Source organism: Gracilinanus agilis, chromosome 4 (assembly GCF_016433145.1).
Source record: "Gracilinanus agilis isolate LMUSP501 chromosome 4, AgileGrace, whole genome shotgun sequence".
In the NCBI taxonomy this organism is placed as follows: Eukaryota; Metazoa; Chordata; class Mammalia; order Didelphimorphia; family Didelphidae; genus Gracilinanus; species Gracilinanus agilis.
The window spans coordinates 36428663-36453209 of NC_058133.1; the positions used below are offsets into that span (position 1 = coordinate 36428663).

The 24547-nt window shown below is 36.6% G+C and overlaps 1 protein-coding gene across 1 annotated transcript in view; it reads right to left on the reverse strand.

Moving 5' to 3' along the window:
* The window catches only part of BTBD8 (BTB domain containing 8), a 159779-nt gene that overhangs the window by 131541 nt on the left and 3691 nt on the right, over positions 1-24547 (reverse strand). Inside the window, exon 3 of the mRNA XM_044674836.1 lies at positions 2058-2317. Coding sequence (XP_044530771.1) covers positions 2058-2317 — 260 coding nt within the window. The remainder of the gene's footprint in view (positions 1-2057; positions 2318-24547) is intronic.

The following is a 24547-nucleotide window of genomic DNA, read 5'->3' on the forward strand; positions in this document are numbered from 1 at the left end:
GATGTATAGTGATGTTGTTGTATCCCTTTTCTCTAACAGTTGCCCAAGAAGGACCCTCAAGAGGTTAGATAGATGGGTAACCTTTCCAAGTCCACCCTGGGGTTGGATAGATTATTATTAGACTGTTGATTTGCCTTGGATGACGTTTGGTATCTGACTGCGTTTGACTCCCTCCCCAAGGGTCGTGATATAAGGACCACTCAGGAAAGTACTTGTTGAACTCTCTTTATCGATAAACAGAACAAGGATTGGGGATTGGAGACCCTATCAATCTATTATCTATAACAGGGGTTGGCAACGTATGGCTGTTGAGACATATCTGGCTCTTCTGAGGACCAGATATGGCTCTTTCTGCAGGAGCCATAAAGTCAACCGCGGCATAGTAACTAACAGTTTACGCATGATATCGTGCATCAACGTGATACATCACGTGATCCTTTTGGTACCGTGACTATCTTCTAAGATAGAAGACTCCCTCATTGATATTGCCGCATGAGATGAATCCTGGTCTTTAGTTCGGCTTGGTAGGTGTGCTGTGTGTTTCTCCTTCTGCCCTCTTTTTACTCTTTCCACACCTGTTACTGACATCTTGGGGTTCTGTATAGTGATTGATCACTTTTGTCTACATTCTCTACCCCTCTGATTCTGATTTTCATGGCTTTATCTCAGTGCATTCATGGGGTCTGCACTCCCTATTTGTGGGATTGTTGTTGTTTTTAACTTTTCTACCTGCTCTTAAAGCGGAACTATAGTCAGATTACATCTTTACATATGCTTCATTGTTGAGAAGCATTTCTCCCCAGTAGTTGTTTCATTTGATACAGGATGATTGAATAGGCAGCACTAATAAACACCTGTACCAGGAAATGTGTGTGATGTGTCCTGGCCAGTTTTCCATGAAAAGGTACTTCCCCACTACTTACTAATGCCTGCACACAAGTCATGTTATTTTCTGTAATCTCCTGATCTCCTACTTAATTTATGTGGCCAAATGGCTTAACCAGCAGGCCGGCAGCTTTTTCTTCCCCTGTTGCCTGACTTGAGAGAGGGAGAAGAAAAAGTATTCTTCCCTGAATTTTTCTCTATTTCAGCAATTTTCTTAGTGTAAAAGAGTTTTACATGTATGTGTGCAGTTATATTAGTACTATAGTGCCCCATTAAGTCTTGTTTTTTGATTAATAATCAAAATAATTTTGATTAATAATCAGCAAAACCATGCAGCACCAGAAGTCACATTAATGTACTTTATTCATCATTGGTTAGCACATAATAACGTTATTAAAAATAGTTCAGAGACTTATTGTACTTTAAAAGTGTTGTTCTTACATAAAATGCACATATTTACTTGTATTCAGTGTTAAACATATTGTACGGCTCTCACGAAATTACATTTTTAAAAATGTGGTGTTTATGGCTCTCACGGCCAAAAAGGTTGCAGACCCCTGATCTATAAACTAGTGGACAATCAGGACTGGAGGCTATTAATCAGGTGGAAGCTGGAGAATTACTCTCCCTACTACCTCTGGCCCAGCCTGGCCACAGCCAAGCCAGAGAATAGGGAATACTATTGATACAGCTGTGTTGGTGATCTTATTCTCTCAGCTTTCTCACTACCAGTGTTTGGTGATGCATTAGCTCTCACAGTCTTTCAGGAAATATTCAGATCTATTCCTACCCTCTTCTTCATAGACCTCCCTGTCTCCATTCACCACCTACTCAGAGATTTCCCAGTTCAGAGACTCCTGTCCAGAGACCTCCAGAGCCCAGAGAGACCTCCTCAAAGTCACTGTCTGGGGTATTAATACTGTGGAGCCAACCGATGTTTGCCCCTGGCTCATGGCACCTGCGAACATTCCGTGTCTTCCAACTGCCTTCCCTATCATTCAAGGTGGCACCCATCACTTCCCAGATTATGAATATAACATCTCATATAACTAAAAATTTTCTATAGTGATATTTACATTGCTCCATCAATAACTTCTTAAAATGTTTGGCAGAAATGGTTAGCAGTTATTCTTGTGTCAATATAATTAAGGTAATATACCAAAAAGACCCACCTATAACATCCAAGTTGTCCCCATTATCACTGATTTCTTCTGGAACTTCACATTCAGTAAGAGAGGAACCAACCGAAATTCCATCTTGAGACTTTGTCAAAGTATTCTGGGAAGTGGATGAACATTTGTCATTTTCAGCATACTTTCCAGAATTTACTTCAATACCCAGGATTTCCTGCTGTAACTTGTCTCCATGCAGTTTCTTTCTCAGGATTTCTTCTTCATAGTTTTTTATGTTTCTGTCTGAGGAATATACAACCCTATGATAAAATGCAAAATATAAAAGCTTTAATTAAAAATCATAATTTGAAAATATTTTGAAAATGGTAACACTTTGATAATTCCCAATGGATTGTTTAAGAGATCATTTCAACGCAACAAAATCTTGGTAATCTAGATCAAATGAAGGAAGTCCAATCTGAAATACAATATTTTAAAAGAAATATAATTTCAGCAGTTTTAGATAATAAAGAAAGTCAACATAGTATTGAGAACAGTGACAGTTTAAGTGCTGAGAATTCACAGTCTAGCAGTGGCTCTTCTGCTACAAGTTTCTCAATGTCTGCAGATTGGAATTGATGCAGGGAGCAGAAAAGTAATAATGATAAGTGATGTCTATCATACCTCTTAAAGTGTGAAAAATCCCTTCCCGTACATCATCTCATTTGAGCTTTACAACAACTCTGTGAAGTAGATGCAGTTATTATCCTCATTTTATAGTAACTTATAATGGATCACACAGATTTGGTGGGATCTGAATAAAGATATGCCAACCTCCCTCTCAAAAAGAACAAAATATTGTGTAATTGAAATTTTGAGGTCTCTATCTAAAGTTCCTGTGGAAGTTTAGGGGTCTTTTCAAACTATATTTCCCATGATTCCTGGCTTACGTAATGATGTAGGCAGTTATGTTATGATGTGGACCAGAGGTTAAAAATGAGTAGCTGGGCTTGCACTATCGCTCTTTTCCAGCTGAAGCAGCATGGTGGCGGAGGTAATGGCAGGTCTTTCAAATTGACTCTTAACATGGCACATGGCTTCATTTTTCTAATGGCTACCAATAAATCTTTTAATATCCTAATAATTTTAAATCTATCCTTTAATATCCATTTTACTTCTTATATTTTTTGGCAACCAGAAGTTTTTGAACAAAGAACTCTCATTTTTTTCTGACAGCCTAACAAGCCATGCTTCTTCTGCCATGAATTTTTTTACCCGCCCTGCACAGGAAGAACTCTGAGACAACTCCAGATCCTCTCCAGTGCTTCAGATCTGCTTCTGCCCTTTTGTGTCTTTTGTGTTTTTTTTCTTCACACCGTTCTCCCCAGTCACCTTGCTACTTTTCAAGGAAAGGGGAAAGTTATTCTTCTGTACCCAGCTACTTTTCCGAGAAAGGGTAAAGTCATTTTTCCAGCAGCTTATTCCTGCCTGCCAATCCTTACATTCCCCATGGCTGCCGATCCAGCCTATGGCGGCCACCCCCATAAGGCCCTCCATGGAATCTCCACCCAATTGCTGATCCCAGATCCTAGCTGTTCCCTCCCTGCCGTTTCAGCTACTCCTGCTAATGATGCTGCTGCCACCGACCCCAGACACCATTTGAAACTTGGGAAGTATAAATCTCTTCTTTTTCATTGTACACACCAGAGAATTTCCTGGGTGTTTCCTCTTTGACAGTGACTTTTAAGGAGGAGAGATTCTGCGCTCATGAGCCCTTCCACGTGATTTTTCTTTCAAGCCTGACCTAGCCACTTGTCTAGCCACTCTCCACGCCGCCATGAGTCTCTCTCCATGTAGGTTTTCCAGCCAGGGGCTTTTCTAGCCCCTACTCCAAAAGACTTCCATATGGGCCATAAGTTTTATGCTTCGAACAGGAAGTAGAATGGCAAGCATGGCCTGCATTGCCTATTTCAAACCATTCCTTGCAATTATCTTGCCTGAGATTCAGGGGAGAAATTCATCCCCCTATGCACGCTGGCTATTTGGGTCTGCCCAACCTCTTAACTATACCCACTATGAGGGTCATCCACACTATGCTCAGTGCAGAGCTCAGATAAAAGGAACTTAAATGGAACTTTTAAAAGAATGGAGGTGGATTTTAAACCTCCTCAGACTCCATTGTTTTTTGAAAGTCTCTGTATCTTATTGTATTTTGCTGATTGTTTTATGATTAATTTTGCCATTTTAAGTTCATATATTAATCTGATCAATACCCTTCTATTACACGGAATCATTTTAAGCTAAATTTTTGGCTGCTAGATAAATTCTGTTCATGATTTTATTCGAACTCCTTAATAGAGAAGAAGTCTATTCTGATTGGTAAAAAGGTTTTTAATTACGCTGCTTGTAATTTGTCATTTGCTTATATTAATGTATTTGCTAATTTTTTAAGGTTTAATTTTTTTTACAGTTTATCTGTATTAAGCTAAGTTAATATCTATTCTGTTATATGATTCTTTATCTGTATAGTTATTGTGTGATTTTACTAAACAACATAGCATTATAAAAAAGTCCATAAACATGTAACACAAAAAAATTTTTTTAAGTTTTAAAAAGCCCATAAGTCTTATGTATTCTGGATTTGTCATCTTAACTACTGAGGTCCCATGTTGCTTATACAACCTTGGAGAATATAATGAATTAAGAATTGAAATTGAAATTTTATAAGAGGTTTTTAGAAATGACTTTAGATACCTAGTACCTTCTGAATGGATGAAAAGAATGTTGTCTTAAAAATGTAGAGAAAAGAAATAGAAATTTCCTACCCAGACTCTTTATATATAAAAGCAGGAAGCCAAAAAAGCTCCTATATGCTTGATATTTTAACTCTTTATTTTAATTTACTTTCTCATCAGAAGGATCTAAAATTCCTGGTGATATTTTAGACCCAAAAGGTTTTTATCAAATTTTTTTAGGCTCTGCCCCACATTTGGATGGAAGCAGTAATAAATTTTTTCTCAACCAAGATTGAATGATTTGCTATACCTGTTGAATTGGTGACAAGTATACATTTTTTTAAATATCACACAGCAAGTGGCTATGTATAAACTCATGTGAATCTTATTGTGATAATGGGTTTGTTTGCTATTGTCTTTAAATGTGTTATTGTAATTTTTGGAAATTTTGGTACTTTATTTGAATTGCATTATAAATCTGCTATTTTGTAAAAATCATTTGCACTCATAGTAGTTCATAGCAAAGTTTAAAAGGAAATGGATCTCATTTTTGGGTGAAAAAACTTTCACTTATTCTAAGCTATATATTTTTGATTTTTAAAACATTCTTTTATTATTTTTCCCTTCCATGTACAATACAGTATTTGAGGTTTTTTTCTCTCTCATTTTTGTACCTAAAAACATTGTGTTTTTCCCTGAATTTTAATTTTCTTATTACTTTTCTTTTTCTTTTTTAATAGAATAATTGACTCTTTTCCCCTTTTTTCCCATTTCTTGTACTTAAAGTACATATAATCAATGTTAATCCTTTTTTATTTTACAGTAATATAAATATAATATATAAACTATAACTGCTATAATATTAACTCATACCCACAAAGCTTTAGTCTATGGAAACCTGACATGAATTGGTAAATATTATGGGACTGTGATTAATGATTCTGTCTGATTCCAGAAGGGAACAAAAGAGCCACAAGGTCAAGGAGATCACCCAGTCCCAATGGAATTGGTGAGAAACTGCACAGTGCCTAGCAGTATAAGGTCAAGAAAGACCATATCAATCCAGGTAGGATTGTTGAACTTCTATGACAACACTAAAGGACTTGAACTTAGTGTGAGGTTTGAGGTTGTGGCTGTTCTGACATATATTAGAGGCCAGACTTCCCTGAGATTCATCCTAATCAAGTACCAAAAGTTGGCCATCATCCTGGATTACCCTCTCCCTGAGAAGTGCAGGCAAATCAGACCAGGAAAAGACACTTCCCTTTTCACATGAAATTTGGTCCTTTTTGTTCTCTTATAAGTGTGGCAACTTTCTATAGTCATGGCTACTAAATGGGTAATTGCACAATTGCTTAAATCATTTTAATTGGGCCTTGATTCAAGGACCTGTTAAAAGTTTATTTTTCCCTACATTTTTGCACATAAGATTTTGATATTTTACATTTCATTCACAAATTATTTTCTTTTCCTCTTTTATTTGGATTTTTTTTTATCTTTTTAAATTTATTTTGCCAATTGACTCATACAACCTCATAACTCAACCACATAGCTGATCTGGGTGTTTGCCTTTACCCCCTTCAGGAGGAGAATGTGTTATTAATTCTCTTCGGGGGTATGTATGTTTTATAATCAGAATGTATGTATTATCATCTATAATGTAAAGTTTAAATTCTTTTGAGAGAAATTTCAGGATAAGAAATTTGCCATCTCCCCAGAATCCAGACAACAAACCTGTTCGGAGAGGGCAACAGGAAGATGCCTGAAAAACCTACACTGCATCAAGAAGATCCAGAATGAACTTTGGGGTGCAGTTAATTGAACTATGGGGAGTTGAATGTATTTGTTTTGAATGTACAATCTTATGCCGAAGGGGACTGCCCCCTAATTGGTTTTTTGTCAATGAGCCTAGAAATCATTGGATGATTGGTTTTGTCCTCTTTTCTTTTTATCCCAAAATTTCTGTAATTTAAAAGTTAGTTATATTTACAAGAGCCTTTGGAGAGACCAGTCTCTCTTGGCTCTTCAGGGGGGAATATGTAATTGAAATTTTGAGGTCTCTGACCTAAAGTTCCTGTGAAAGTTTAGGGGTCTTTCAAACTACATTTCCCATGAATCCTGGCTTATGTAATGATGTAGGCGGTTATATAATGGTGTAGCCCAGATGTTAAAAATGAGTGGCTGGGCTTACACTGTCACTCTTTTCCAGCTGAAGCAGCATGGTGGTAGAGGTAATGGCAGGTCTTTCAAACTGACTCTTCACATGGCATGTGGCTTCAATTTTTCTAATGGTTACCAATAAATCTTTTAATACCCTGATAATTTTAAATCTATCCTTTTATATCCATTTTATTTCTTACAATATCAAGTGCTTATAAAATGAAGGAGTTGAACTAGTTAAATCCTTAAATCCTAAGCAACTCTAAAATTGGATGATCAATCAATCAAGAGTTATCTGGTTAAGTGTCTATATGCAAAGCACTGAGGTAGGTGCTGGTAATACAAGTACAATGAATAAAACAATTTCTACTCACATTCTAAGAGCTTACATTCTAAAAGATAATACAAGTCCATACAAAAAATTATATACAGCATGAATGCGAATAAATACATACATACATCTATACCAAAATTACAGCAGTTTAACAAGGAAAGCACTAGACAGGGGAGGAAAGACTTCATGAAGATGGTACTTACGCATATTAAAGGAAAAGAAGGGTGTTATATTCACATCCTGGGAAATGATGGATGTCACCTTTGAATGACAGGGGAGGCATTTGGAAAGAAGAGAAAGTTCCCAGATTCCATGAGCCAGGGGCAAACGTTGGTTGGCCTGGCAGTATAAATTCCCCTGACAGCCACTTGAAGGGGTCTTTGGTCTTTGGTCATTTAGTCTTTGTTCTTTAACCTTTGGTGTTGGGTCTGTGGACTCTTTAGGTCTTTAGGTCTCTGAATCTTTCTAGCTCTTTAGGTCTCTGGGTGGTGAAGGGAGGCTGGGAGGTCTATGAAGAAGGGGGTAGGAAGAAACTGAATATTTCCTGAAGACTGTGAGAGCTAGTGCATCACCGAACACTGATAGTGAAAAGCTGAGAGAATAATATCATCAATACAGCTGCATCAAGAGCAGTCTCTATTCTCTGGCTTGGATAGTGGAGAACAAAGCTCCAGTTTTTACTAGATCAATAGCCTCCAGTCCTGACTGTCAACTAGTTACAGATATTAGATTGACAGGGTCTCCTATCCCCAATCCTTATCCTGTTTATCCTTTCCCTGATTATAGATCATAGATAGTGTTTAACTAGCACCTTCCTGAGTGGTCTTTATATCACAACCATAAGGGAGGTAGTCAACACAGTCAGATACCAAACGTGATCCAAAGCAAATCAAAGCCCTATAACAATTTATTGAACCCCAGGTTGGACCTGAAAGGGTACCCATCCACCTAACCTTTCAGAGTCCTCCTGGGCAACTGTTAGAGAAAGGGGAAATTATAACAACTATCAAGGGTGATTGGGGTTGGTGTTCCTCCATCTTCTACAACTAGGGAGAATACATAGATACATTCACATCACTGTATACCTATATCTCCCTAGGCCCTTTTCTTTATAACAAGGGCTTCTGAAGCAAAGATTAGGAGGGAGTAAATTCTAATTGAGGAAAATTGATCATTGTAAAGGGATAGAGCTGGAGATGACATTCTGTGCAAGAAGAAAGCCACCTGAGCTGACTTTCAAAGCTCAAGATGGGGAATGATGTCCAATGAGCCTAGAAAGGTTGGAGAAAGGTCATATAGGACTATATAAGCTACATAGAGGAGTTTATATTTTTACCTAGAGGGAATATGAAGTCATTGCAGTTGACTGAATAGCAAACTCATATGGTCACATCTGCACTTAAGGAAAATTACTTTGAGGGACAGCTAGATGGCTCAGTGGACAGAGCCAGCGCTAGAGAGCCAGGAGGTCCTGGGTTTAAACATTTCCTCCGATACATCCTAGCTGTTTGACCTTGGGCAAGTCACTTAACTCTTCTGCTTTGGAACCGATATTTAGTATCAATTCTTAAGACCAAAGATAAGAGTTTAAGAAAGAAAGAAAGAAAATTATTATGGCAGAAGTGAATAGGATCGAATGGAGCAGTGAAAGACTTGAGGAAAGGAAACCACTTGGGAAGCAGCAGCAAGAGCCCCTTTGAGAGCGAATTGGTAATTAAACTATTATTCAGTTTAAAGCAAAACTACCAAAGCAAAACAAATTACTTTCCAATATGATTCCAAAACTTTGGAACACTTAAGCATATGAAAGCAAACTATATAAAAAATAAAGTTTTGCTTCAAAAATACTTTGCTTGCAAGTGAATCATATTCTGTTGATTTGGCTTAAGTGTCAGCTTTCTAGTTCTTACGCTTATCAAAATGGGTTAAAACAGTAATTATGCGTGTGAAAATATACTGAGACCAGTCTGCTTTCCCACAACAAGATCATTTCATCATGAGAAGCTGTTTTATTGGGCTGCCTCTGTAAAACAATTCCAAGTAAGCTGACTACATTCAACATTTCCTATCAAGCTGATTAGTCCCCACCAATTTAACAAGTTTGCTCCTCTTTCCTGGACTTCTTACAAGTATTCTCTACCTTATTTATATATGAAAAGTCAACAATCTCTCAAAGTGGAACTATTTTTTCCTACTCAAAAGAGAAATATTTTTTATTCCTTTTGTTTAGTAACTTCTGTAAATTCTTTATGCTCACTCATTGAGCCACAGACCATTTCCCTACAGTTCCTCTGATACCTCTTCCAGTATTAACTACCATGATCAACAGGGAATCTTATGCAACTGAGGATTTCCTAGATCAGTAATGGTAAACCTTTTAGAGACCAAGTGCCCAAATTGCCTCATGCCACATGTGAGCCACCCCACCTCCCCACCCCAGACAGGGGAGGGAGGAAGTGTTCCCATTGGGCTGCTAGGCAAAAGGGTGAGTCATGTAAGAAATGTCCTCAGAAATGCCCAGTAGAGAGGGGGAGGGAAGTAGTCCCTCTGGCACATATGCCATGGGTTCACCAATACAGCTAGGTTATTAATACCAAAAGTCCAAATTGTGGGTCTCCTATAGGGATGGAATAATTGTTCTATAGCCTTCCCAATCATTCTTCATCAAGTCCATATGATTTTTGTCCCTACAACTACCATGGATGTGCTGTTACAAAATGTCAACATTTTTTTAAATGTTTTGTTTTGTTATCAATAAAACTTTAAAAAACATTCGTATTTATCTAAGTTCTGCTAATAATTCTCACCATTTGATCAAAACATCTAACTCCTTGATTATCAGTTAATCCTTAGCCATTATGTTATCATTAAGTATTATCAAAATTATATATTTCAGGCCTGCCACTTCAATAATGTCCTCATCTATTCTTTTTCACTGGTCTCTAGTATTCCTTCATAGAAAGAAACTAAATTTATTTTGATTTGCCCTATATTAAAACATTTATTATATCATGTGCCATTCTAAAACTTAAAAAATCAATTGTCATTCTGTTATGCTTTCTCAGTTCTAACATTAAGCTATGACTTTCAGGTTTGCTCTGTTTTTCCTCTTGAAACTCCCTTTCACCCTCACAAATGTTAAACTAAGAGCAGACAACACCACTTTCTGGTAAACCAAAGGAATTAGTTGTCCCTTATATTATTTGGGGTTGAATTTTCACTAAAAGATAAAAAGCAAGTTCTGTATTCTAGGACTTCATAACTCATCCATGTTCAAAGCAAAGAGATCTGCAATAAGTAACTACATAAAAGAACTGTAACAAAATATTGCTGCTAAAGAGAAAAACTGTGAAGGAATTTATCTGCATGAAAGTATCATTAATTATTTTTCAATTATCAGCTTTTTATTTAAACAATTTTTGATTTTGTCATCCTTTCAGTACATTTTCTGTATTTCATTTTAATGAAGTCACATTTCAATATGCTTCTCCAACAAAGAGAATAATTTGAACTGGACACCCACAGATCTGAACTCATTAACTTTTGGATATTCTGAAAAAGGTTTAAAAGAAAAAAGAAGAAAAAAAGGACAGGGAAAGAAAAAGAAAGGTTAATTAAAAGCATTCAAAAAATAAACAAACCAAGGAGGTAATAAAACTTACCAAATTATACATAGGATCAGAGGTGGCTATTCTAGAAATGGTAGCAGAAATCATTTTTGGTCTTTAAATTAGATTTGCAGGCTAACCAGCTATTTATTGCCTTTATCTTTTCCTATGTGAGTATCTTAAAATTAACGTGTGCTTCCTACTTTTAATTTAATTGCACTGGGATAGAGATAGGGGCTAGATTTATCGGTACCTTTCCCCACTGTGGGTCAGTACCATCAACCTTCTTTGCAGCTCAGTGTCAGTGACTAAGAGGCCTAAGACCTCTGCCATAGTCATACAAATCTGCATGTGTATGTGTTTGTGTATGTCCCCAGATATGAGCCCATATCTCATATCTAAGACCAACTCTCCATCTACCATGCCATGCTGCTTCTCACAAACAAATATATCAATTGAATGTAAAAATCTATTCCTACACTATGAGCATATACTAGGGACTTAATACACCTTTCTTGAATTGGACTGAAATCTAGAGAGAAAAAAAAAATCAAGGTTAGAAAGAGAATCCTTAACTATACTTGATAACTTGTGGGGTCGTTCCTTATTCAAGTTTCATTTGTGTCTGACTTTGTGATCCCATTGGGGATTTTCTTGGCAAAGATACTAAAATGGTTTATCATTTCCTTCTCCAGCTTATTTTACAGATGATGAAACTGAGGCAAATAGGACCGAGTGACTTGCCCAGGGTCACGAAGTTAGGAAGCATCGGAGGCTGGACTTGAATACTAGTCTTCCTGACATTAAGCCCAATGCTTTATCCACCAGATCTCTAATTTCATTCATGTGAGTATTCCTTTTACCAACATAAATCATAATTTTTCTACATCTCATCCTACAGATTCTCAGCCATTTCTCTATATAAATTGTAATAGGCAATCCATCCAACACTCTAGAATCCTCTACCTCTCTTTCTTCTAAGATCTTAGGAGATATCAATAATATTAATAATTAGCATTTCTGGAATACTTCACATTTTAAAAATGCTTTATAAATATTAACTCATTTGATCTTCATAGCAATCCTCGAAGATGGATGCTATCTTCATCCCCATCTAAGAGAAGAGGAAACTGAAGCAGACAGAGGTTTGATGACTTGCTCAGGGTCATACAGCTACTAAGTCTCTGAGGCCAGATCTGAACTCAAATCTTCCTGACTCCACTTATCCACTTCCAATATACCAAAGCAAGCTGTTTAGTTGTTGGATTTTATTCTCATTTAATGACAGATTCATCTCTTTTTCTGGTCATTCATATTGCCAATGACTTCTCCACCCCTTCTCATAGGCATATTCATCATTAATTACCCACTGCAGCCTACTTCAAAACTCCCACTGCCATTTGAATTAGTCACAATTTTTTTACTGTTCCAAGATTATGGCAGTCATGATCTTTAGTCTGATTATATCACCAAATGACATACAGGTAAAACATTGTGCAAACATTAAAGAATTATATTAATGTTAGCTATTCTTAGCACCAGAAGAATACTGGTGTTAAAAATCAATGTATTTGTGTAGGGTTGTTGTTTTGAGGAGGAGGGGGCAGGTAGGGTGGGAAAAGTTGTCATTAAACAGTTAAATCACTGAAAGCACTATATAAGCTCACCCAATCTCCTATCGTCCTCACTCAATTCTAGTCCCAGCTAATTTTCCACCAATAAAATCTGTCTAAAATATATGCTTCCTGACTAGCTAACTAACTTGCCTAGCTGCCTATGTAGCTCCATGTCATGGCCTGAATAATCTGCATTTTATCTAATAATCTAACATAGAACTGTCTGGGCCTGTTTTCTCATCTCTAGATAAGATGCCTTTTTTAGAGACAGCTAGTGACACACTGAATAGACTACTGGGTCTGGAATCAGGAAAATCTAAACTCAATTAATCAACATTTATTAAGCACCTACTATGCACCGTGTAATATGCTGCACTGCAGAGAAAAAAGAGAAAATAAAACAGTCTCTGACAACAAGAAGCTTATAGTCTAATCCAGCCTCAGACACTTAATAGTTTTATGACTTGGGCAGTTCATTTAACTGTGTTTCAGTTTCCTCATCTGTAAAATAGGGAAAATAACAGCACCTACTTCCTAGGAGTCTTGTGAAAACAAAATAATATTTGTATAGCACTTAGCACAATGTTAGCTATTATTATTACATGCCAAGCCCACCCCCACTCCACCCCCCAGACAAGTACTATGCCCCACCTCCCCTGCCTTAGCCCTGACAGGGGAGGGAGGAAGCACTCCCACTGGGCTGCTGGGCAGAGGGACAGTGATGAGAAGCGTGTGTGGAGAGTGGGAGGGCAGCGGCCCCAGCACTCAGCTCTCTTCCAGCTGTGAGCTCTGCTCCTCTCAAACCCCATCACGGAAATCACCTTCGCCACAGACTGAACAAGGCTACCATCTGCAACATACTCTCACACAGCTTGTAAGCCACCCCCCTCACCCTTTCCTTACCCCAGACAGAGGAGCCAGAAAGTGAACAATGTCCTCGGGCGCACAGAAAGGAAGAGGAGAGAAGTTCTGTCCCAAGTCCCTCTGGCTTTCTAGTAAGGAACTCTGGCAGGCAACTGCAGGTGTGCCCTTTTTGGCATGCATGCCATAGGTTCACCATCACTGCTCTAGAGTAAGGAGTTTAGAGTAAGTGACCCCTGATGTCCTTTTCAGCTTTAATTCTATTATCATTAATAGACTAAGAATATTTGTCTGGTCCTAATATTTTGAGGGTTAGCATGTGAATAGGGGATTGACACTGACAAACTGTAATATACCCAGAATATGACAATCAAGATGCTGAAGAGACTACATATAAACCAGGCCATATCAGGACCAGGAAAAGAAAATAGGGATGATTATCCTGGAGAAGAGTCTTAGGGTTCAGGATAGGAGGGTAGGATAACTGTCCTTGAATAATTGAAGAGATATCACATAGGAGATGGATTAAATCAATGACACATATAAAACCCAGTGGAATTGTGCATTGGCTAAGGGGGATTAGAGGAGTTTGGGGGAGAGGGAAAGAAAATGAAACATGTAACTATGGGAAAATATTCAAAAGAAAAATTAAAAGAAAAAAAAAGAAGATGGATTAGATTTCTTCCATTCTGACCCAAAGAGTAGAACTAGGCACAGTGAGGAAAAGTTGTAAACAGGAATGCTTAAGACCTATAAGGAAAAAATTCTTAATTAAAACTATTGTTCAGACGTGAAATGAGGGGGCAGCTAGGTGGTTCAGTGGTTTGAGAGTCAGGCCCAGGGATGGGAGGTCCTGGGTTCAAATCTGGCCTCAGACACGTCCTAGCTGTGTGACCCTGGGCAAGTCACTTAACCCCCATTGCCTAGCCCTTACCATTCTTCTGCCATAGAACCAATACCCAATATTGATTCTAGGACGGAAGGTATGGATTAAAAAAAAAAAAAGAAGTGAAATGAGCCTTCTTAGAAGGTAGTGAGCTCCCTATCAAATTAAGGTATTTAATCAGAGACTAAAAGATCACCTTTCAGGAAAGTAGTAGATAGGGGATGAACTAGTTTCTTCCAACTGTCACTAATTCTGTGATTTCAGAGGGCAGAATTAGAAAAAAATGGAAAGGAAACAGTTACAAGAAGGCAAATTTTAGAATCAATATAAAGAACTCTGTAAAATATAAGTGAATAAACAAGGATTTGTGACATCTTCAATTAAGTAACTCCTTATGTGAGAACTGACACCAACAAAACAGGCAGATCAAATAGTAAAGTTCTAGAAATTCCCTAAGGCACAAAACAGTTTGGGATCCAGCAGTACCTGTTTTATGTACACTGGGATGGTTTTCCCTTTAAGGATGGTAATAGAGGTAGTGAATTTTGGCAGTTAGGCAGGATAGGGCCCAGGAAGAGGTTCTGGAGCCAGAAGGATCCCAAACCTAATTCTTACAGACAGATGGCCCAGATGGTTCAGGATTGTACCAGGAAGCTCAGTAGATTAGAATTGATACTAAGTATGAGTTCCAAGGCAGAACAGCAGAAAAAGGTAGACACTTGGGGCTAAGAGACTTGCTCTAAGGCACATAGCTAGGAAATATCTGAGGACAGTTTTGAACCCAGGGTCACCAATATCCAGGCCTGACCCTAAACTGCAACAATCTTAATGTCAGCACATTTTCTATGTTATCTTGCCCATTGCAAGATGAGGTGACCAAATGTCCCAGGAAACAATGTTTTCAACTACTTTGATTCATTGATCCCAAGGAAGAAACATCTTGCCATTTAGCCGTGACTTCTTTGTCTTCTAATTTCCTTTATGACAAGAACATCAACAGAGATATGGTTGTTACTCCAGTTGTATGTACATTAGATGGCTGTTAGACTATTAAATGATAACAAGACAGTGGTCAAAATAATATTTATAGATGACCTACAAACTGTGTGACTTTTAGTATCTTCTAACCCTTTTACCACAATTCCTTTGCAACGACTTGGGGGAAAACAGGACTCCACACAATGAAAAGTCATTGCATTTTGATCCATTGCATGATGTCTTATTCTATTTACTAATACCTCCAACTTCAGTGTCTCATTTAGGACTTTGTAACAATGTCAGACACCTCTCCTTCCACATTTTTGAATGAGACAATCAAGGCCTATTTGATCTTAACCTTGATTTTATTGATTCTTATTGCTGGTTTCTATATCAGCATTCAGAGTACTATTCTTGTGGTTTGTTTGTTTTTTTAATATTCTTGAGTTATCTTGCAATTCGATAATAGACTTAAGGTGGAGGGGAGGGGAAGCTAGGTGGCTCAGTGGATTGAGAGCTGGGCCCAGTATAAGGATGATATTAGAAAAATGAGTATTGTTTTATTAGTTTAGAGACAAGAAGTGAAGAAGCTGGCTTGAGGAAGAATCTGAGTTTGAAGCAGAGCTGAGACAGTATGTCAACTTCAATTGTTGGCAGTTGTATCCATTTTCCTGTGACAGTTACTCTCTCTGAGTGTGGCGGTTTGACAGCTGGGTCTCTGGCAGTTGGCAGAGTCACACACAGGAGCTTTCTCTCTCAGGGCTGGAGAAGGTAACATCTTTGCCTCTCTTTCTCTCTGTCTGAGTGAAAGACCTAAAGGAGCTTAGTGTTTTCTTTTCCAACTTGGGAAACACTATTGATTATCTATTACTGTTTATAGATTGATTAAACTCTGAGAAGAACAAAGAAACCCTGGTCTTTGGTTTGGACTCTGAGTGTTAAGGCTCAGAGTCCTAACTTGATTCTTATTGAGACTTGACCAGCTAGCCTTTGTTATTTTTATAACTTAAAGGCAAAGTTAAGAATTCTAAGTATAATAGTGATAGTTTTATTTAGAATAGTATAAATTTGGGTTAGTCAGATCAGGGAGAATTAGTATAACCTGTGAAACACAGGAGAAGCAGTTAGTTCCTTGCAGAACCAGGGAGTTTTATTTGGGTGAAGTTAGAATCTCTTAGATTTAGAAATCCTTTTTATCCTTATATGTTTTAAATAGTTTACTTTTCTTTAACAAGAGTCTCTTTAGGGTTCCTTATGCCTGACCCTGAAGGGAAGTTCATCTATGAGCTTCACTTCACTTTATCACTGAAGATACTTTTGATTAAATCTATCAAAAGTATCTGAAATAATTTTGAACCTTTATTTTCATAGTTTTTGTCCTTTATTTTTCTAGCTCACCTATAATTACTTTTACACCAGAGATGGAAATTCTTGGGTTCAAATCTGGCCTCAGACACTTCCTAACTGTGAACCTGACCAAGTCACTTAACTCCCACTGTCTAACCCTTACTGCTCTTCTGCCTTGGAAACAATACACAGAATTGATGCAAGAACAGAAGGTATGGATTTTTTTTTAAATTCTGTAACAGGGTAAATTCCATTTGAGTCCAGAGCTTTAAAGAGTCCTGAGTAATAGGTTACATTACCAATATGAATAAAATTGTTTTGTAGATGGTTTGTTTCAAATATTGTTGTCAGTACTTTTGGGAGTAGCAAAGAATTGGAAACAGTAGATACTAATCTATTGGAGGGAAGATAAATAAAGTGTAGTACATAAATAAAATGGACTATTACTTTGCTCCAAGAAACAATGAATATAAATAATAGAGAAGAATGGAAAGTGTATGTGCAGTATTACAAAATGAAGCAGAATCAGGAAAACAATGTATAAAATTCCAACAACAAAGTACAAAGAATAATAGAAAATATTTAATTTATTTATTTATAATATTTTTCCATGGTTACATGATTCATGTTCTTTCCTTCCCCTCCAACCACCCCCCCCCCGTAGCCAACATGCAATTCCACTGGGTTTTACATGTATCATAGAGTATAAAGAATTTAAAAAACTGTAACCAAACATTGTGCAATTATAATGTCAAAACCTGATTCCCTCTAACATAGGTAAGAAAATGCACTCTCCTCCCTTTTTCACAGAGGTGGAGGGGCCATGGATGTGGAACACTGCACATACTGTCTTGTTAGACTTAACTGATATAGCAGTTTGTTTCATTTTATTGCTCTTTTGAATTCTTTGTTCAAAAGACTCTCTTTGCTGAGGGGTGGGGAAGAAAGGAAGGAAGAACATATTGAGAATTGAAGATGATATAAAAATGAAAGAAATCCTTAAAGAATTGAAAAATAAACTGTATTAAAAATTATTTAGGGGCAGCTGGGTAGCTCAGTGGATTGAGAGCCAGGCCTAGAGACAGGAGGTCCTAGGTTCAAATCTGGCCTCAGACACTTCCCAGCTGTGTGACCCTGGGCAAGTCACTTGACCCCCATTGCCTACTCTTACCAATCTTCCACCTATAAGTCAATGCACAGAAGTTAAGGGTTTAAAAAAAAAATTATTTATCTGCCTCTTCCTCTCCCTTCTCCTTCTCTATGCAGATACACATAGATATGGATCTATATCTCTAGATATATTTAAATATATGTAGATATCTCTATAATATTATACATATGTATATGCTATATACATATAACATATACATACATCTAAGAATTCATATGGTTTACTTGAACTATTATGTGCATGGATGAAATTATGGGTATTTTGAAGTTTTAAAGATGTCTGATTCAGTTATCATTTATTCAAAGTTATTAAATTAATTAAAATGTATTAAAAATATCAGTTTTTTGCGATACAGAAAAAATAAGAGACAAATTAACCATACTAAATGTTTACAATAGCTTATATAAATTATAATAAAGTAAAACCTCACTAAATCAGGAGGGCAAAAGAAATTGCAAAATGCCCTTTTAAAAGTTAAAACTCTTAAGAGAATGAATTTTAAAATAAATTTTATTATTTTCAATTTATTTTCAAATTTTCAATTTATTATTTCAATTTATTTTCAAAGTTAAAAATGAATATTGAAATCAAACCATATTAATTAGAAATATAGATTAAAATGTATTAATTAGAAATATAGTTTTAGCCTACATCACACAGTAAATAATAAAAAATGAATGACAAGAGAATTATTGGACCTGGGAACAATGACACTATTTGCCCAATTAAAAATCACACAGAGTAATCATCAAAACAACCTGGTGCTGGCTAAGAAATAGATTGGTGAATTAATGAGATAGATTAGGGATAAATGACCTCAGCAATCTACTGTCTGATAAACCCAAAGATCCCAGCTTCAGGGATTAAAACTATTTGACAAAAACTGCTGGGAAAACTGGAAAACGATATGGCAAAAATTAGGTATAGATCAATATCTCATACCCTATACACCAAGACAAGGTCAAAATAGGTATGTGATTTAGACATAAAAGGTGATAATATAAGTAAATTAAGGGAACACAGAATAGTTCATCTGTCAGATCTAAGGAGAACAGAAGAATTGATGACCAAACAAGAGAGAGAACATTACAAGATGTAAAATGTATAATTTTGATTATATTAAAAAGTTTTTGTACAAACAAAACCAATGCAAAAAAAGATTAGAAAGGGAGCAAACAAACTGGCAGAAAAATTTTATAACAAATTTCTCTGATAAAGGTCTCATTTCTCATATATATAAAGAACTAAATCAAATTTATAAGAATACAAGTCATTCCTCAACTGACAAATGGTCAAAGGATAAGAAAAAGCGGTTTCCAAATGAAGAAATCAAAGCTATCAATAATCATGAAAAAATGTTCTAACTCACTCTTGACTGGAAAAATGCAAATTAAGACAACTCTGAGGAACCACCTCGCCCTTATCAGATTAGCTAATATGACAGTAAAGGAAAAGGATAAATGTTGGAGAGCATGTAGCAAAATTGGACACAAATGCATTGCTGGTGGAGTTGTGAACTGACCTAACCATCCTGGAGGACAATTTGGTATTATGCCCAAAAGGCTATAAAAAGAATGCATACCCTTTGAGCCAGTATACCACTACTAGGGTTATATCCCAAAGCGATTTTTTTTAAAAGGGGGGCCCTAAGGGGGAAGACCTACTTGTACAAAAATATTTATAGCCATTCTTTTTGTGGTGGTCAAGAATTAAAAATTGAGAGAATGTCCATTCATTGGAGAAAGGCTGTACCAATTGTAGTGTATGGTGGTGATGGAATACTATTGTACTATTGTAAGAAACGATGAACAGAATGATTTCAGAAAGACCAGCATGAACTAATGCCGAGTGAAATAAGCAAAACCAGGAAAACATTGTACACAGTAACAGCAATATTACGGAAGAAACAACTCTGATGAACTTAGCTACTGATACAATGATCTAGGACAATTCTGAGAGACTTATGGCAAAGAATGCTACCTATCTCCAGAGAAAGAATTGTTGAAGCTGGATGCAGATAAAAGCATATGATTTTTCACTTGTTTATTTAGTTTTATGTTTTGGTTTTATAAGATTACTCGCTTACAAAAATGAACAATAAGGAAATACGTTTTGCATGATAATACATATATAATCCAGATCAAATCACCTGCCAGCACTGGGAGAGAGAAGGGAAGGGAGGAAAGTTCAATCATATAACTTAAGAAAATTTATGTGGATATTTTTTATTACATTTAATTGGTTTAAAAAGAAAAAGGAAAAAATCACACAGACCATGTGTAAAACATTACAAATTAAAATTAAGAAGTATTTAAATTAATGAGCTTTTATTATGATAGAATTCCTCCCAAAATTTAGGCTAAACTTTTCATGTTTGCTAAGAGTCTCTGGAAACAATATGATTATATACAATATCTATATTATATTGTATTAAGAGGCAGCCCAGCCTGTAGTGAACAGAGGGCTACCTTGGAACCAGGAGACCTGGATTCACTTTCAATCTCTGACATATACTAGCTGTATAGAGGTTTATTGGATGGCAGGGAAAACTAGTATCTCTGGTGCAAGGGTTTGCTGAGCCCTTTTGAGGGCTGCTTTCCTCCTTTGGTGTCCACCTGTTTTCAACTCCTATTGGTAAGTTAGAAGGGTATATACCCCAAATATGTGAAAACTTCCCCAGGCAGAATGGGTAAATGAGAACAATTCATTTCAACAGCCTCAAAAGCAGTGGGAAGCAGGCAACTGGAGTTCGGTCAGACATTGAAGGCTCCAAGGTCAACCACTGCATCCCATGGCATTGCAAATCATCCTGACTTTTGTTTTGCCACTGGACTCTGATGGAAGAGAGTGAGGCTAACAATTTCCCAATTCGACTTCACTTCAATCCAATTCATGCATGAGTCATGAGATGTCCCCACCCAACTATATGGCAATAAATATGACCATCCAGGTGATATGGGTGAATATTTACAAAAATATAAACTGTCTAGATTAACAAAAGAGGAAATAGAACACTTGAATAATCCCATCTCAGAAAAAAGAAATTGAACAAGCCATCAAGGAACTCCCTAAGAAAAAACCCCCAGGGACCACATGGATTCACAAGTGAATTCTATCAAACATTTAAAGAACAACTAATCCCAATACTATATAAACTATTTGACAAAATAAGCAAAGAAGGAGTTTTACCAAATTCCTTTTATGACATAAATATGGTACTGATTCCAAAGTCAGACAGACCAAAAACAAAGAAAGAAAACTACAAATCAATCTCCTTAATGAAAAAGATGCAAAAATCTTAAATAGAATACTAGCAAAAAGACTACAGCAATTTATCATAAAGATTATCTACTATGACCAGGTGGGATTTATACCAGGAATGCAAGAATGGTTTAATGTTCGGAAAACCATCCATATAATTGACCATATCAATAATCAAAACAACAGAGATCATATCATTATCTCAAGAGATGCAGAAAAAGCCTTTGACCAAATACAATGCCCATTCCTATTGAAAACACTAGCAAGTATAGGAATAGAGGGGCCTTTCCTAAAATTAATAAACAGTATATATTTAAAACCATCAGCAAGCATCATCTGCAATGGGGATAAGTTAGAAGTCTTCCCTATAAGATAAGGAGTGAAGCAAAGATGTCCATTATCACCTCTATTATTTAACATTGTACTAGCAGTAGCAATTAGAGAAGAAAAAGAAATTGAAGGGATTAAAGTAGGCAATGAGGAGACTAAATGATCACTCTTCACAGATGATTTGATGGTTTACTTAAAAAATCCTAGAGTGTCAACCAAAAAGCTAGTGGAAATAATCAACAACTTGAACAAAGTTGCAGGATACAAAATAAACCTACAGAAATCATCAGCATTTCTATATATTTCCAACACAACTCAGCAAGAGTTAGAGAAATTCCATTTAAAATCTAGGCCAGTGATGGGCAAACTACACATGGCCAGATGCGGCCCCCTGAAATGTTCTATCAGGCCATGCGACATTATTCCTAATCTGGCGAATACAATGAGTAGGATACAATACAATGAAATTTAGAAAAAGTTGCTTAGAAACAGCTGACAAATGAGCATTTCCTTTCCTTTGGCCCCTCTCTTTAAACAGTTTGCCCATCACTGCTCTAGACAATATAATATTTAGGAATCTATTTGCCAAGACAAACACAGGAATTATATAAACACAACTACAAAACACTTTTCACACAATTAAAACTAGATCTTTGGAAAAACATTGATTGCTCATGGGTAAGATGAGCTAATATAATAAAAATGACAATCCTACCCAAATTAATTTATTTATCCAGCGCCACACCTATCAAAACTACCAAGACACTTTTTATAGAACTAGAAAAAATTATAACAAAGTTCATCTGGAAGAACAAAAGATCAAGAATATCAAAGGAACTAATGAAAAAGGATGTGAAGGATAGAGGCTACGATACTATAAAGCAGTGGTCATCAAAACAATATGGTACGGACCACTGCTAGGTTTATACCCCAAAGAGATAATATGGGAAAAGGCTTATACAAAAATATTTATAGCTACCCTCTTTGTAGTGGCAGGAAAATGAGGGGGTGTCCATTGATTGGGGACTGGCTGTGGTATCTGTTGGTGACAGAATATTCTTGTGCTAAAAGAAATGATAAACTGAAGGAATTCCATGTGAACTGGAAAGACCTCCAGGAATTGATACAGAATGAAAGGGGCAGAACTAGGAGAACCTTATAAGCAGAGACAGATACACCGTGGTACAATTGAATGTAATGGACTTCTCTACTAGCAGCAATGCAATGATCCAGGGCAATTCTGAGGGACTTATGAGAAAGAACACTACCCACATCCAGAGAAAGAACTGTGGGAGTAGAAACACAGAAGAAAAACTGCTTTATCACATGGTTTGATGGGGATATGATTGGGGATGTAGACTCTAAACCAGGGATCGGCAACCTTTTTGGCCGTGAGAGTCATAAATGCCACATTTTTTAAAATGTAATTTCATGAGAGCTGTACAGTGCTCACAGTGCCACTCCTGTAACAGCGCCTGAAAAAAAAATGACTTTATGGCTCCTGCAGAAAGAGCCATATCTGGTCCTCAAAAGAGCCAGATATGGCTCGAGAGCCATACGTTGCGGACCCCTACTCTAAACGATCACCCTAATGCAAATATTAATAATATGGAAATGGGTCTTGATCAATGACACATGTAAAACCCAGGGGAATTTGCCAAGATCACTCAGCTAAGTTAGAGTCAGAACTTCCATGATCACCTAGACCCAAATAGCTCTGTGGAAAATTAATAGTGAATTATAATAATTTTTATATGAAACTTTTTTTAAACTTTGAGTTTTGAAGGTCAGCCAGCTTCCAAGCTAAACTAATTTACTCCCAGGCCCCAAAGTATCTCACTGGGCTGGCTTTTGTTAGAGGCAGAGTGAAGACCTGCTCCTTATTTACCTGTAAACAAGAACTCTCTTGGGTAAGGCAAATCAGCAAGCTCTAGCTGCCATTTTGGACTACAGTAAACTGGCCACAAGTCAAGGAAGAAAGTATGTATTGGTGACCTTCCTCTTATGAACAAAGACCTACCTCTTCCTGTGATGAAGTAATAAGGGAGGAGTTGGGGTCTCTAAGTCTACCTCCTCAGTGGCAATTTACCAATCAGAGATCTCTTAGGATGTCCAGGGAAGGGGCAAGGTGGTGAGGTCACAGGGCTTATATATTGCCCTGAGCAAAAGGAGTTCCCTGTCACTTTTGCCCTGTAAGATGTTAGGATTGTCTCAGGAGTCAACTGGTCAGTTAAAATTGACTTAAGCAGTTAATAAATTAACTTAAAATTAATAAATACTGCCTCTTGAGAATTCTAATTATTCCAATCAATTCTAATCAAACCTGACCCAATGCTCTTTAGACAGTATGATGAGACCCACAAAAACTCATATAGATTTAAATTTCTGTTAGATTTTAAAGGCTAAAGAAAAAAGAAAAAAAAGAAGTAAAAATAAAATAAAAAGCTATGCTATTTTCTCTGCCTCTTAAGGTTAAGTGCTAATCAGTCCGAAACAACTCCTTTTAACCTGAAACCTACTGCTTTCAGGAATCTGAGATAATACTAATTACTAGTTTATGAATGGTCTAATAGCATATATAAATTAAAAGCAAGTTTTAAAATTGAAAATATTTGGCTCTAAATTTTAAAATGAACTGGCATAAAGACTACAATGTTTCTTACCATATAAACCTGACAAATAATTTCTTAAAATCAGATTTGAGGCTGCTGTTAAAAAATACAGTTTGTCATGTTATTCTTACCCATGGGAAAGGCTTAAGTAACACTTGGCCTATTTTTATGAGAACTTCAGAGACAAAATCTAAAGTAACAAGAAAATATGGATTCCCTCACATTTATAAATCTCATTGGAAAGTTGACCAACTCAAAAATTCAAGGTGAAGAGCAAGAATTTGGGTTACTACATAGTTTAAGTCTACTTATCAAAAGAGATCACTAAAGACACTGGAATTTTGATAAACAGAAGCTGAGAAATAACCATATATAGTAACTAAAAGCTACAGTTTCTTCAAGACCCTAAAAATCACACAAATCACTCCCAAATGCTACTTTTACTGAATAAATAAAAACTAAGGTTTGCCAAATAATACTTTGAAAAACAAATTACAAACGAAGTTTCAGTTCTATATCTGTTATTTATTGAGGGAAAGAGGAGGAAGGAAGGCATCTTTAGAACAGAATTAATTTCTGTGCTTTTTCAGGAAAATGGGAGAAAACTAGGGATAAGTGCTATTTTCAATCAGTTAAACTGAATTCACTGAG